The sequence below is a fragment of the Leptosomus discolor genome, chromosome Z, assembly GCF_034619465.1.
Source record: "Leptosomus discolor isolate bLepDis1 chromosome Z, bLepDis1.hap2, whole genome shotgun sequence".
Classification (NCBI taxonomy): domain Eukaryota; kingdom Metazoa; phylum Chordata; class Aves; order Leptosomiformes; family Leptosomidae; genus Leptosomus; species Leptosomus discolor.
Genome location: NC_141419.1, coordinates 84,825,845 through 84,840,759, shown reverse-complemented (window position 1 = coordinate 84,840,759; position 14,915 = coordinate 84,825,845). Strand labels below are relative to the sequence as shown.

At 45.1% G+C, this 14,915-nt stretch overlaps 1 protein-coding gene across 50 annotated transcripts in view; it reads left to right on the top strand.

Annotated features, from left to right (window-relative positions):
• Window positions 1-14,915, top strand: part of CELF4 (CUGBP Elav-like family member 4) — a 694,695-nt gene that overhangs the window by 656,384 nt on the left and 23,396 nt on the right. For 17 of the 50 annotated variants that reach the window (XM_086480469.1, XM_086480445.1, XM_086480466.1 and 14 more), the window contains 3 exons: window positions 8,139-8,201; window positions 8,467-8,472; window positions 9,869-9,949. In XM_086480469.1, coding sequence (XP_086336595.1) covers window positions 8,139-8,201; window positions 8,467-8,472; window positions 9,869-9,949 — 150 coding nt within the window. Of the gene's footprint in view, window positions 1-7,021; window positions 7,103-8,138; window positions 8,205-8,466; window positions 8,473-9,047; window positions 9,053-9,868; window positions 9,950-14,915 lie in introns of all 50 variants that reach the window. The other 33 variants (XM_086480446.1, XM_086480425.1, XM_086480441.1 and 30 more) reach the window with 5 other exon arrangements.

Here is a 14,915-nt window from a genome sequence, read left to right as displayed (position 1 = left end):
TAAGGGAACAGGAAGGAGGCACAGAGCAGAGCCCCTAGAAAAGAGTGTGGACTGCTCCATAGCCTTCTGCCCAGGAAGAAGTGGAAATACACCCCATAGCATCCAGTAGCTCCCAAGCAAACATTTCTCCTGGGCCAAGGGATGCCCAGCTTGACCAGAGCCAGGGATGGATCCAGTGGTATGGCAGCTTTGTGGAGCCTCAGACAGGAAATGCTTTCCAGGATGCTGAGTTCTTCAGTGCATTTGGTCTGGGTTTAGGTTGCTGAGGAAAACAAAAGCAAAGTTCCTTCAGTTGCTCATAATACATTAAAAACATGTCATATCATTTACTGTTCCCAGGCACACAGTGGTTCTGTTTCTGACTGCCCACCACTGCCAGGACTACCTCTGTCTCTCCTCTCTGCAGACACAGCAGAGGTCCCCTGACTCCCCTTTGGTTACACTGTGCGTACGTCTGGGCTAGCAAGACAGTGAGCTCCATTTCATACCCTATTTGGGGTCCAGCCCTCTCCAGTGAGGACTAGCTGTCAGTACAAATAGGCAGCCAGACCTCTATGCCCACATTTCCAAGCTACCACTGAGATCAGCAGTGAAGGTGTCCCCCATGGGTGAATTCCTGTGCTGTAGAAACTCATGTCTTAGGAACTGAACTGAGACCATCAATTCGTTTTCCTTGGCTCAACAAAGAGCTATCAGGCAGTAACCAATCTCACCCATTGCCAGCAGAGACAGGATTCAAACTCTATCTGTAATTATTATCATTACCCAAGCTAATTTTGTATGGGAGGAGTTGCCGGCATGCTAATATGACAGCCTTATCTATTAGCTTGTCAATTAGCTAGCAGCGCTGGTGATGGGCAGGCTGCTGCTCTGGACCATTCAGTCCAGGATCAGTCCTGATCACGATAGACACCATCCAATGGCGCTGGGCAAGATCAGGGCTTCACTTGTACAGGCAGAGAAAGGGATTGACTTCCCCCACCCCAGTGCCCTGACATTTCAGTCCTGAAAGGTGCCAGACAAGAAGAGTTTAGAGAGGAGGTGAAGCAGGAGCACAGAAAAAGAGTGACCTGGCTGCACCTGTAGAAGGTCCAGTATGAAAACCAAGCCTCACAGCGTTCGGTCCAGACATACACCATGCCCTAGAAATATACCTGGCTCAGTGGCCCTGAGGCTAAGTTACTTACTAGGGGCAATCTTTGGCTGTGTTGTTTGTCCACCCTAAATCTCTGGGTGAGAGCTTTCCCATTCATATTTTGTATCAGCAGTTCCAAAACTGCAACAGTGAGCACCTGAAACATCATTATGACTAGGAAGCATTTATTTGACCCATTTGTAACAATCTGCCACGTGCCATAAACCACGCTTTACTGGTAAAATAAATAACTGAAGGAATGCACTCATTAAAAATATAATAACAAGTTGCCATCTTCAATTGTAGTCTAAGCTATTTTAATGATGCCGTGTACTTCCAACAGTCATGCTGCAGCCATAATGAATGAGGTTGTTTAAGGCAGTTGTGGGAGCCTTTCCAGAGCCAAAGTATTTTCTCCTCCGATCTGGAAGAAAGTGTAAATACAAATCAGGTTCTGCGCTGATGTTTTCAGAGGCACCTAAGTGAGTTAAAACCTTCAGCTTTATTTTTAAAGGTGGCTTAAACTAAGCTCCCCAAAAATATGCAGTTAGAGTGCCTTAATAGCTTTTAAAACATCACCTCGACTTATGTGTTTATGGCCTTAGGCAAAGGGAGAGAAGTCTGTTCCTGTCTCTGCTATTGACTTAGTTTGTCACCTTGGCCAGCCACCTCCACTTCTCTGCATTTCTGAGTCTCCCATGTCTTTCTTGCTCTGTCTACTGGAAGCTTTTCATTGCCAGACACTACTCCTATCATGTTTTCGCACAGCACCCATCTCAGCAGGGGACTGATAAGGTGTGGGATTTGGAGGTGGGACTGTTAAGAAAATAATAACAATAATCCTGATTTCCAGGGTTGAACTATATGAATTATATAGTAGGCCCATATGTTGTCTCAAACAGGCATCTACAATACCTGGGGATGCTACCAAAAGGGGTTTTCCAACTAATAGCATGGAGCAGAGGGCACAAATGCCCTGGATTTCTTGGCTCCTTTGATGTGTAGAGGAAGAGACAGTGCGACAACATGTCTTTGACTGAGTGGCGTCCACCCCCTAAATGGCAAAATGAGACTATAAAACACAGGATCAGTCTCTGTTTTGTGCCGGATCTGCACATTCTTTCTGTTATTGCAGTTATTGTTGTGTCTGAATACCTAATTAATTACAACAGTAAACGCTGGCTTCTTTAATCACAGCATCAGCTGTCCTAATCAATCTTAATAATATGGAATCTGTACTATGGCACCCATGAATTTTAATCTACATAAATTTCTTAAGACCTCTCGCAAGCTTGTTGTACGAAATGATATAATTATGGATATAGATTAGGTCTGTAGAGAGTGATTTAAATTGGATTTAAGGAGAAGGTGAATAGAGCCCTCCCACTCAGTTATTTATTTTTTTATTTTAATCCTGGCCTTCACATAGATTTTTTTTTTTTTTTTGCTATCATTATTTTATTTCCCCTGCTTTGGTCTGAACAACACTGCCTCTCTTTGATTGCCCTCCCTCCCTGTCCCCACTCCCAGAGGTGATAGTGGCCAAGGTGCAGCTCCTGAGAGAGGTGTAAAATACCTCCAAGACAGTGAAAGGATAGATGGGGCAGCACAAAGCTGTGGATCTGGGTGAGAACACATTTTTGTAGACTTGAGAAGAGAGCAGCACTGCAAAACAGATGAAATAAAGAATGTCTGTCAAGAAATGCATAGGCAATCAGAACAGGGGGTGAAGAGGATATCATATAGGTGTAAGGTTTGCTGACTCGTCCCACCAAAGTGAAATCCCACGGTGTCTTAGCAGCCAAAAATGTGCCAGGTGTTGCTTTTGTCTCTTAGAAGTGCTGGGCCCTCTGATTTCAGAAAGCAAATTTCCATGGCTTTCTCTTACCCCGAGCTGGGACAGAGACCCTGTCCCATACCCCACTGAGTGGGATGGAGGGCCTCCATTTGATGGCTTAGGCACTAACCATCATCCTTTCTCCTCACCACCCCCACTGGCTTCAGTGCAGCTCCTCCTGATTTACACATCTGACGGTCACAGCAGACTCCAACCCTCTGTCTTCTACAACCGTTTTCACCTGGGACATTTCACCCATATAACAGCTCATCTTGGCCAGACACTGTAGCCGGGTTACTGGCATCTCAGGAGGGATTCTTTATAGAACATCACTTAAACTCATTTTATTTATTTTTAACAATGTGCTTCATTCTCCTACCTCCATCCTTTCATTCTCTCACAAAAGCTAAATGTCGAGCCTAACACTAGCTGAATGCCCCTTTAAAAAGTTGGATTTCAATGTAGAGATACATCAGGAGTAAGAAAGCTTCCTGGTGTTAATTTTAAAGCACTGGTATTTCATGCTGACTTGGGAAATCATCCTTGGTTTTTGGCATCAGGCAGAGGATTTGGAAAGTGACATTAACGGATCTACTTTCTTTGAAGGACTTGGGAGTCATTTCTTGACTTCTGCCTAATGAATAAGTGCTGCCTTCGTTAAATTATATTTATGGCCATATAGTAGGTCATTGGCTTGTTTTATGTCTCCAGGTTTATGGAAGGTTATCTGCCATGGTCACCTTGTGGCATCTTGGCCAGGACCGTCTTGTAAAGAGACAGTTGTATCTGAGCAAGATTTTTCCCGTGGAGATATGGAAATAATCAAATTAATATAGGGCTGATGTCCAGGGATAAGGCTCTTGGCCTGAGCTGCCAAATGAAGTTAGTATTAGCATCTGTTTTCACAGTACACCTTTAGTTTCCCCTGGCAAGGCCAGATCCTCAGCTTCTGCAAAGCAGCAAGGCTGCATGGACTTCAGCAGGGCTGACATGATTGATAATTGTCCTCCAGCCTCTCAGGAGCCTCTCTGCTTCTTTCACTTCACCAGCTGATCCTCAGTATGTACATTGCAACATGTTTAATCTCTTAAATGTCTGTATGCTGGATGTAAGGTCTCCATGAGTCTGACCACAAGGAAAGCTATTTCAAATGTTGTCTATGGGCACATTTGCACAGAGTCACCAGCACATCCAAGGTCTTTTGATGATGTTACAACTTAGAGACGTTCTAGTTGTGGTCCAAAAGCCACTTTAAGGTGCTTTATGATATCCATGTCCCTCATCTAGTGTCTCCTACACCCCTATAGGAGGGCCCTTTACTCAGCTATTTACCTTCTGGCCTACTGTGGGCTTACACTCTGGCACAGACAGCATGCAGAGGAGCTGAGGTCTGTTCCCAGCCCTGCATGCCCATGTTCAACTAATATTTGCAGTAACAGAGCAGACTGGCCAGCTGGATGGGGAGAAAGGGTGGCTTAGACAGAATAACTCTCCTGCCCTAGCGGAGCATGATCTGTGTGAAGGCCACAGGAGTGTGCACACTATTAAGTCGGATGTACCTTATGAAGGAATAAAGCAACCTTCCCTCATGGTCTTCTTGTACTGGGACACAGAAATGATTAATGTCTCCCCGTCACTTTGAATTTTAGTATGTGGTGTGCTGCAGCCTACACTCACACATAACCTCTGGGGCAGGTTGGCTCTGGATCATGAGCCCCTTGTACATCTGATCCCTTGCTGAACTTCTCATGGGTCATGAGTATGTAGGAGGGCTGTCACTTTACTAAACACAGCATGGCCACAACTTCCTCAAGTGTCTAATCTGTCTTGAGATTTCTGGATTGATACCAGCAGTTGGCTTCATCCGTACTACAGCTGGGAGCGCCAGCAGTTATGCCCTTTGCTAGGTTTAATTCATCTGGCAGAGTGAGCAGCAACGTGAAGATATGCTCATGGCTGCCCAAGCTGCCTTGGCTTTGCATGAGGGTACCCAGTCGGCCCTGGATTCTGTGTCCCTGCATCTTCATAGGCCACGTTGGCCAGCATGGACACATCCACTGTACTGAAGTCACATCTTCATTTGCTGAGTAAACACACTTTTCGAGCTAAGGAAGGTGGTTTCTTCAGTGAGCAAAAGTCATCACTTTTGTATTTAGGAGCTGCCAAGCTAAATTCCTGCAGGTAGTGACTCACCACAACTCATCTTCCTAAAAAGCCAAGGTAGGCTATGAGACTACAGGTAAGAGACAGAGACCCAGGTCAGGGGTTGCTACCTCCCCATGCTGTCTAGTCCTATAGCCCACAGATGCTTTCATCTCATTCCTTTTCAAGAGCATCCAGGGATGGCTGGGTCAGTGTCGGGGTCCTGTGTGTTAGACCAGACACCTTGCATCTTCTTTACCTATACGTGATTCCCAGCTTACAGCAAAGCTGACTAAAACCAGGGAAAGTCTTCCCACTGGCTTGCATGTGCTGTGAGCCAGGAGGAAATTCCATGCATGATCGAGGGCACGATGCAGCCTCCTGAGAAAGAAACACCGAGTTAGATACTAGCCTTGCTGACAAGTCATTAAGAGTCAGGAAAATAATGAACTCTAAAAGCTTTGTGTGGGAGTGAAAAAGGCTGCATTTAAAAGCTTGTTGTCCCAAACCCTTTAAATAAAGCATCTGCCCAGTTTTAATATTTAATCTTAAAGCTGAAACACGACTTTCAGTGTGTATTTCCTAAGCAGAATGGCTTAGTTTTGATGCACAGAGTATGGCTCCAAAGGCAGGTGAGGTATTCACAGGTGGGGTAAGGAGAGCAGCTCTCCAGTGAGCCAGGTCGTCCAGTTCAGGACATAGACTCAGCTACAGCTGGGAGAGTGGGCAGTTCTTGCATGTGCTCAGCTAAAGCAAGGAATGAAGGAAAGAACTACAGTCAGACAGGTACTGCTCGGTGAATTCTTCCGTCTCAACGAAGAGTCAGTCATTGCTAATTGCCATCATGTCAGAGAGAGAATAAGAATGTCTGAGTCCAGCCTCAGCCAGAGAGGAAGGAAATGCTGGGAGTGTACCTCCTGAGTAGCAGATACAATTTCTTCTTCTAACTCTACAAACATGAATGCAACTGAGGAAGGGCAGTTGCCTTTGGGGCAGACAGAGTAGATCATCTCTTTTACTGCAGGCTGCAAAACCATAATTATCTTATAAAGATTTTCTCCCTTTATCACGTGTCCCCACACCTTCCTCAGGAGATATCTTCTACCTGACAGGACTTGGTCATTTTGAGGGGTCCAAGTTATTATGATCCATTCTCCCAAAAGGGTGCGGGGGCTGGTGTATCACTCAGCCTTTCATAGCCATTCAGTTTCCTTCCAGAACAATGTGCTCAGCATTCTGTTTTTAAAGGAAAACTGTTTTGAACTGAGGTTAAGACGAATAGACTTCAGTTGCTTCCTTCTTCAAGAAGGCAGGAGTACATGGAAACAGTTTTTGTATTTTCCAAGCATTTCCTACAGTTTCCTGGAGCATCTACTCTATAAAAACATAGCTATGCACCTCTATTATGCCTTCCACTGATCTCCCATGGGTTTCAATGTATTCTCCTCACACTGCTTTTCAAGCGGTGAAAATCCTTACAGTAAGGCAGTACTTTTCTATTTCACATACATATTGAGGGACCTGCCAAAAGTCAGCCAGGAAATCAACCAAACAAATTCCAACCTCAGACTGAAATCCCACTTATTTCTTCCTGTGATTACTCCATCCTCAAAGTCCTTGTGATCCAGTAATACCCATAATGAACAGGAACCTCCAAGCCTTAGCAAGCTGATTGAGTTTGTCCCCTCAAAGTTTGGTCTTCTCATCATTCCTCCTTGTATTTTGGGAAAAGAGTGCAAGATCTTGCAAGCCTCCATCATGATGAATGGTGATCTTTGAAGTTCAAGGTTCAAGCTGGTATTTGCACTTGTAAGAAAGCAGTTTGTCCATGTTCCTTGGGTTGATAACCCTCAAGTTTGCCAACCTGTCCCACCTTTCAGACATAGTCAGTGTCTCTCCTTGGATAGGTCAATGGCACCAGATTTCCTTTCAAGAGGCCCAGACCTTTGCACCTCCAAGGCCTTACCTTCAGCCACACCTTTGTGCTTGTAGGAAGGAAGAAGGTGGGATGGAGGAGGGAAATTGGCAGCTCCCTAAGGGATCAAACTACAAGTAAGAAGCTGGAGGGACTGCATAAATGTAGAACTGTGCAGCACCAATAAATACAAATTAAACTCATAACAAGAAGTGAAATATTAGGGCCAAGGTGACATTTGGACTGGAGGTTCAGCCAAGCTTTGCTTTAAATATTTTATTGCTGCAGATAAAGAAAGAGCTTATCCAACACGTTTCTCTCTCTCTCTCTTTTTCTCTCACTATCAACTAAAGGGGGAAAAAAAAAAAAAAAAAAAAAGCTTAACTAGCTTTCGTTGTATTTGAGCTAGACTTCAAAGTTTCACAAAAATAAACAGTTTTAGGCGGGAGGAATGTACACTTGTAAAGAGAGAAAATGCACTTTGAAGCCAGCAAGGGACTGCATGCCTTACTCAGTGATTCACAGCATCCTCCCTGGAGCAGACAAGTGGTGTTCCCCTCCCCTCCAAGCAGCATCTCCTCTCTCACAGGGGGCTGCCTGGCAGCAACACAGTCCTTCGAAGGGATGTCGGGATAGCAGGAGCCACTGCTTTGTTCTGTTCTCCTTCCTCCTGCTATGCCCCTGTTGTTTTCTGCTCTGATTGAAAGTTTCATGGCACTGTAGCTGTCACTGAGATCTGAGTTTGCACAGCACCTAGCACAGTGTCAGTCCTGGCTTAAGATGAGAGGGCTCTTTGGGGTTGATTACTGCAATGCCAAAAATCCGCATAATCAGAGGTGGGCTTCATAATTTAAGTTTGGGAAAGGAGAGAAGAAGTTTGTTTGTCCTCTGCTCCAAAGTCTCACAGGGTGATGGCTAGGGAACAGACCCCTCCTGGCCATCATGGGGGGGTTCTATGTAGTCCATAGGGTGGGTGAGCTTCTCCTCTTTTGGGACCTTCAGCCCCTGGGCCTGTCTGTCTCACACCACGTATTGATGAGGGAAGAGTTGGGGAGAGTGCCTGTCATGTTTTAACCCCTTAATTCCTTCTCTCTCTTGTGTCTCCACAGCACAGAGCCCCACTGCAGCAGACCCCTTGCAGCAAGCCTACGCTGGAGTGCAGCAGTACGCAGGTCGTTAGTATTAACACTTTCTCCCAATAAACCTTTCTCTTCTATAAAGTCTTTAATCTCTGAACAGACCTGAGGGCACTGGGGGAAGGGAGGTGTTTGCTGATACAGGGGCAAGCTGGGGGCAACAGACTGTCAGATTAAATCTGCACTTCTTATGAAAATAAACAGAAACCCCAGAGTCTTCTCTCCCTAAGGAGTCAACCTCCTTCCTTTCCTCAGGGAAAGGCTCCTACTGACCTGTACATCAGCACAGCTTCATTGACAGGACCAGGTCCGGCCTGCTTAGCACAGTGCACCAATGGAAATCAGGCCACTGATTTTGAGGCCACTTTCTATAACAGGTCTCCTGAGTGCTGCAGTGAGGAAGGGAGATGGGCAACCAGACTCTGCAGAGCCACTGATGCTGTTCCTGGCAGAGTATGGTATGTCTGTACATACCCATATTTTAGGGTATGTCTACACTGGCCATACCCCAGCTAGTTCGTTTGAGGCTTGCTTAGGAGCTACACAGACATACTCCTAGCTTCCCAGCAGCTTTCTTCACGGCTCCCAAAGGGTCAGCCTCTACTCACGCCACCCTGTACACTGAGCAGCTCCTTTGCATTTGATGGACTGACACCAGCCAAAGTGACCTGGTGCAGACCGTGACCCCACCGTGTTCAGCCTCCCCTTGAGAGGTGTCGATGGTCAATGTTGTGAGGAAGCAGCCACCCCAAAGTCATTATTTCCTGTGGTAACTGGAGCAATCATGGGCTCCCACTAGGAATGGCTATTATCTCATGTCAGCACTGTATCTGGAAACTTAATTTAATTCTCCATGTAGGGCTTCATTTGCCGGTGTTTTAGTTATTGTCATTTATTGCTTGTGAGGTTTGATAGATGGGAAGCAGCTCAACCCTTTGAGCTGTTAATTAACCCCTCTGCACACACATGGCCTCTATCCCCCTCTCTCTGGGCTCGTAGGCGACCCGTACTCTGTATTTTTAGCAGCAAGGCACATCATCTACCATCTGTGGTAATGAATGGCTCCCCTTGTCTGCTTGGTGGGGGAGCTGAGGTGGGGAAAATTGTTTAATTGCTGCACACTGTTTCCACTGTTTGTGCAAGAGAGAGGAAGTCTCTATGGACATGAAAGAAAATGTATATCCAAGAGTGTATGTCCAACTGTGCCTATACAACGTGTGGGCATACAAGGGTTAGAGTAAGGGAGAAAACACAAGTATGAACTGTTTTTATAAGCATGTGAATTAATCAGGGTGCAAGAGAAATCACACAGGGAAATGTGTGCATGCGCTCTGCGCATGGCTGTCAGCATGGGTATCAATGCGCTGCGCTCGTGAATGAATGTGTTTGTGGTACCATCTGGGATGGTTATACAATTCTGCTGGGAGAGATCTCAGCAGAGGCCCCCATTTACACCATGTGGCTGCCCCAGGAGTTACTGCTGACGAAGCTGAAGGGAGGGTGGGTGCTCAGGGCCATGTGGCACCTCCTGGAGCATGACCGTCGTGCTTCTGCCACATGTCAGGCTGCATAAGTTGGCCCTTCACAGAGCCAAAATGGAGGGGGAAAGCCCACCTCTAGCTTGGTATGATGGTTCGGAGTGAAAGCTCCTTGTTTTACCTAGCACTGAAATCTGTCCCTCTTTCCCTTTCTTTCCCCTATAGCTGCTTATCCTGCTGCTTATGGCCAGATTAGCCAAGCTTTTCCACAGCCACCTCCCATGATCCCACAGCAACAGAGAGAAGGTGAGTAAATGGACTGTTCTTTCTGGCCGCAGCACACCATCCCCACCACATTGGTTCCCCTCCTCATACACCGAAAGAGTATCCATTAAATGCCCAATTGCTTTGAATCCCTGGTCCACTGAGTCTTTTCTCCATTTCCATACATGAAACGGTATCGTTGGTACTAAGAGTAGTACACAGGAACATTCTCATGGGGAATCATTGCTGAGATCTCCTCAGTCCTCAGGGAGACGAGCATGCTGATGTGCATGGGCCATGGAAAGATCTATTAGCAACATAGGCAATAGTGTCCAATGGGGGGTCTGTGTTCAAAATAAACAACAAGAATGCAGATAAAAATGCAATTGTACTGGAATAAAGAAATTAATAGGAAACAAAACACTGGTAGCCCTTTATTAGAAGCCAGAAATGTGATTTCAGACACCTGCTATTTAAAGAGCGAGGAACAGCTATTTAGAGGAGCTGATCTAGTCCTTTCAGCCTCCTTTGACAATTCGGAAATAGAAATCAGCTCTTTTAGAGCACAATCTCTAAAGCAAGATTAAATTAATCATGTAGCATACCTTACATTGACTATGAGGGGAGCCTGGGTTATCTAGTCTGCAGGACTGGATGACTTCACTGGAGACATGAAAAGTAAGGACAGGTGAATCCCCCGCTATTGCACGTAAATGTTTTTGAAGGCAACCATGTCATGTCATGTTCCCTTTACATTAGTGGGGAGCAGTGGGATCCTCAAGGGCAGCCCACTCAGGTAGTCACAGTTTTCCTCCAGGGAGTCTACTGCTCCCTTTTGACAAGAAGAGGGAACTGCTTGCCTAAGTGAGGCATTTAAATCAGGTGCTTCAGCTCAGTGTAGAGACCCTCATTTTAGATGATTACATTTCAACTTTTATCCTCTATTAGATCACTAATTCAGATATATTCTATGTTATACGTGTTATTATATATATATAATGACATTTAATATTTTAATATAGTGTAACAGTCAGAATTAAATGAATCCAGATTACACTATCAAACTAAAACATTCTGATGGCCTAGAACTACTTTGGGGAAGAAATCTCATTTTGTAAGGAAATTAGAAATGTCGGCATTTCGATCTAATTTGGAATTAATTTTTTTCCGATGTCAGAATTTCCTGGGGAACACAACTTCCAGCTCCTGATTAGCTCTAGTACATGTCCCTGCTGTGAGAACAGATGCACAGACCTAACGTATCATTACAGAGATGTTTCCCCCATGCTGAAGGACTTTGCTTTTTATTACTTACTGGGGCTAGATTAAGCACAGGACAAAATGGCGAGCAGATCATTGCTCAGCATAGCATTGTGCCAGGAACCACCAGAAGCCAGGGATAGCTGTTGTGCACACTTTGAAGACCCACTGCCCAAACACCCCTGAGTTCACAAGGCACAATGTGTCCCTGTGGGTTGAGGGTGAGTGTCACTCAGTGGACAAGTTATCTCGTAACTCCTCACTCCTTCCTGTAAGCAGCTGGTATTGAGGATGGTTGGGGGCCACATAAATGAGATGAACCACCAGTCCAATGCAGGTTGCCGTTCCCAGTGTCCTCTGTTTTCCTGCAATGTTTAGATGCTGTGGCTTTCTCTGCTGCTTGCTAGAAGGAGAATCTCTAAGGCACAACGCTCCATTTTAACAGAGGGTCAAGACCTTTAAGTATCACTAACCTTTAACAGGAAAACACAGCAAGAGGGAACTCTAATAATAATAATGCTCAGTGCTAAGAAGAGGTCTTTAGGTTTGCAAGGATGTGCACAAACATTGATTCATTAATGAACCAGCCTTACCACAACAATAACATTGATGATCACCTTGTACATAATACTGCTAACTCTTTGCTCCCAGATCCCGGTTGGATAACAAACCCAGAGCCACTTGGCTGCTGCCACATTCCTGTAGAGATTAGTCATTGCTTCCACGGGAACCCTGAGTCTGCCGGCAGCTGACAGGGTGCATAGGGTGGAATAAATCCAAAACAATCAAAGCTAGAGATGTAGTCTTGATTGAGGCCATGTCAAGCAGGCAAAACTTTGAGGTAATTTTAAATTTGTATGGTATTATGCATTTTGAGGTAGTTTCTGAAACTCAGAATACACTTAGATATTAAAATAAAGTGATGCAGTCTTGTGACACTCATCTGCCCTGTGCTCACACATGCTGGGGACTGAATAACAAGCAGATGCAGAAGAGGCAGTGAAATTCCAGCCTCTGTTTGCTGTAGAGGTGAGATGTACAACTGACCAAAGGGCTGCAGGCTAACTTCACACAACTTTATGGGACAGCCCATTTTTCATTACTCTTGGAAGACGAGTCTAGTCATAGCCTTTCCTTATGACATTGATTCCCGGTGTTGGGGATGCAATGATAGATACCTAATGTCAGCATAGGTATATGGAGTTTGCTCATGTTAACAGTGGACACCCAGCAATATTTTGGGTCTGTGTTTGTCCCCATGCAAAAAAAAAATAACAATGAGCTGGAGGATGAGAAGCATGAGCAGAGCAATGGCTTAGCAACTCAGGTCCAACCAAGACGAATCAACATGGACCCACTGCAGAGTTCCCTACCATGTGCTTCTGTGCCCTCAGTCACAGGCTTTTCCATTATCCATCATGGTTTCCCTGTAATTTACAGGGCATTCATAAACTGTGTGTTCCCTAAAACTTTTCTTTCCCTTTTGTCCAAGTCAAGGCTATCTGTGCTTTTTGTGTATCAATGAACAGAAACATCTATAACTTACAGTCGTAAAACCAAGAGCTGTGGTAGATGTCAGGGTAGAAATGAACCTTGGTTCTCTTCTCATAATGTGTCATGAGGGTTAGATTTCAAGCTGAGCCCTTTTGACAATGAAAGTAAAGTGTGCTCTAAATTATTTTATTACTGTATTCAGACCTGAACTTCCAAGTATACTGATCTCTGATAATCCATTAACTCAGTCCAAAACCACACCTTTCTCTCCAACAAGATATTTGGAGTCTTCACTAAGGTTTTGCCATACCAGCTGTGGTCCTCCTGTTGCTCCAGTGATCATGACCAAGTCCTTTAACACTCATTGCGTGTGTGCATTGAGAGCTAATTTAGCTCTTCATAGCATTCTGAGCTGAACAACCCATGCCTTTGGTTTCTTAAAAATATACACATATATAGAAAGAGGCAGCCATACATAAACACATAGTCTTCCATGGATTGCCCAGATTAACTTGACTCAGGCAAAAAAACCCCAACAAGGTAGAAGGGCTGAGGCAGACAGATCTTATGTTGTGAATTCTTTACTGAGAAGTCTAACTGTGATAGGTAACTTACGGATGGATGGATTTAACAAGAAATTGCTTGTTAAATTCTAATGGCAGAATTTTCATATGTGAGAATGGCAAAACAAATCAGTTTCTCAGAAGCAGGTGGAGTTTTCAGCATTGGAAATTAGCAAAAACCCTTTGCAGTTGGGAACACAGTGAGTTTGGCCTTGAATGTCTGAGTTGGTGTGGGAAGCTGCAGCACAGGTTTCCCAGCCACATTTCAGAGCTGAACTGGGCTTTGAGACATGGTCTCTGCTTTTTCACATCCTCCCATGTCTCTTCCTCTTGGTCTCTGAGCAGTGTGAGGCAAAGCTTATTTCAAGGTGAACTAAGGGTTGTTCTGTCCTTGAGCCCAACCTCTAAACCTGGTGTAGGTGAAGTTATGTGCCTCCTGGTCTGCCTTATGCCTTACTAGGTGTTTCTCAGCACACAGAGGCAGAATCCCTACTCATGCACAACACATCCAAGACCCCAGGAAATGCAGCTGGTATTTTTGAAAGAATTTGCCAGTTTTACAGAGCAAACTGCTGGCTCTGGTGATGTCAGTGGGAATGTTGCCACTAATTGCATCAAAGCCAAGATTTTACCCATTCTATTATAGTGTGGATCTCAAATCCCACAGCAGAAGTGCTCTGGGGCACGTTCAGACAAACGAATGAATTTTTCCCTGCTATTCTGGACCATGGTCTTCTCCTGGGCAGAATTTTCTCAATTCTAACAGACACCTAAGGGGGTCTGTGTTTGTTTAACACTTTCAGACTGTTTCATGTCTAGTTTATTGTGCCAATAACTCCACATTGTGTGGAAATGAACTGCAGCAAGGACTGGAGAAGAGATAGCTGCTCAGTGAGGAAACTGAGGAAGAGGCAGACAGGAGGTGAGGGGAAGATGGAAAAGCTTGGCATGAAATAGGGGAGCCTGATTGTGGGCCACTGAGGTTCAAAAGTAATTTAGCTAAGCAGATGACCGGTGCCTAATTAGTTAATTATCCCATCATACCACTATCCCCCCCATTTGGAAGAAACCCTGTTACCACCCTCATGACCTCTAGGAAATGCACAAGATGCAAAGGATCAGCTGTTCCTTCGTGACAGTCCTTTTAGCAAATTAGTGGGGAAAATTGTGCTTAGCAAATATTCATTAGGGCTTCATTTTCCATTAATCCAAAAGGAAATGTGGAGAGCCTGTGACTTCAATCATGCTGAGGCCCAGGAATTTTAATGAGCTTTAAATGGGCATCTGTCAGAATCCTGACTTCGCCGTACTTCTCCTGCCAGCCGGGGGGATGAGTAATGGGCTAATAAAAGGTGGGAGCATCTAAGCAAACTCCTCTCCCTAACAGGAAAGGCAAAGTTGTAATTTGCTGTGTTATGACACCATAATTATGCCCTGATGAAGAAAACGAGAGTATTAAAACCCCTTTCCTTCCCCCCACTGTGCCCCAGACATAAATGGGGGAAAGTTGGCTGAGTCAGGTTGCAGGGTTGTAAGGACATGGGCTGGGGGGACGGAGGCTCCTACTACCCTTGCAGCAAGGAGCACGCACTGTATGCCCTTCATCCCAACCGCCCTAAGCAGAGCAGAGCTGGAGTTACCTGTTGAGGTCAGTGCAGAGCTGGGCAGGAGCTGGAAGTACCTTTGGAAAT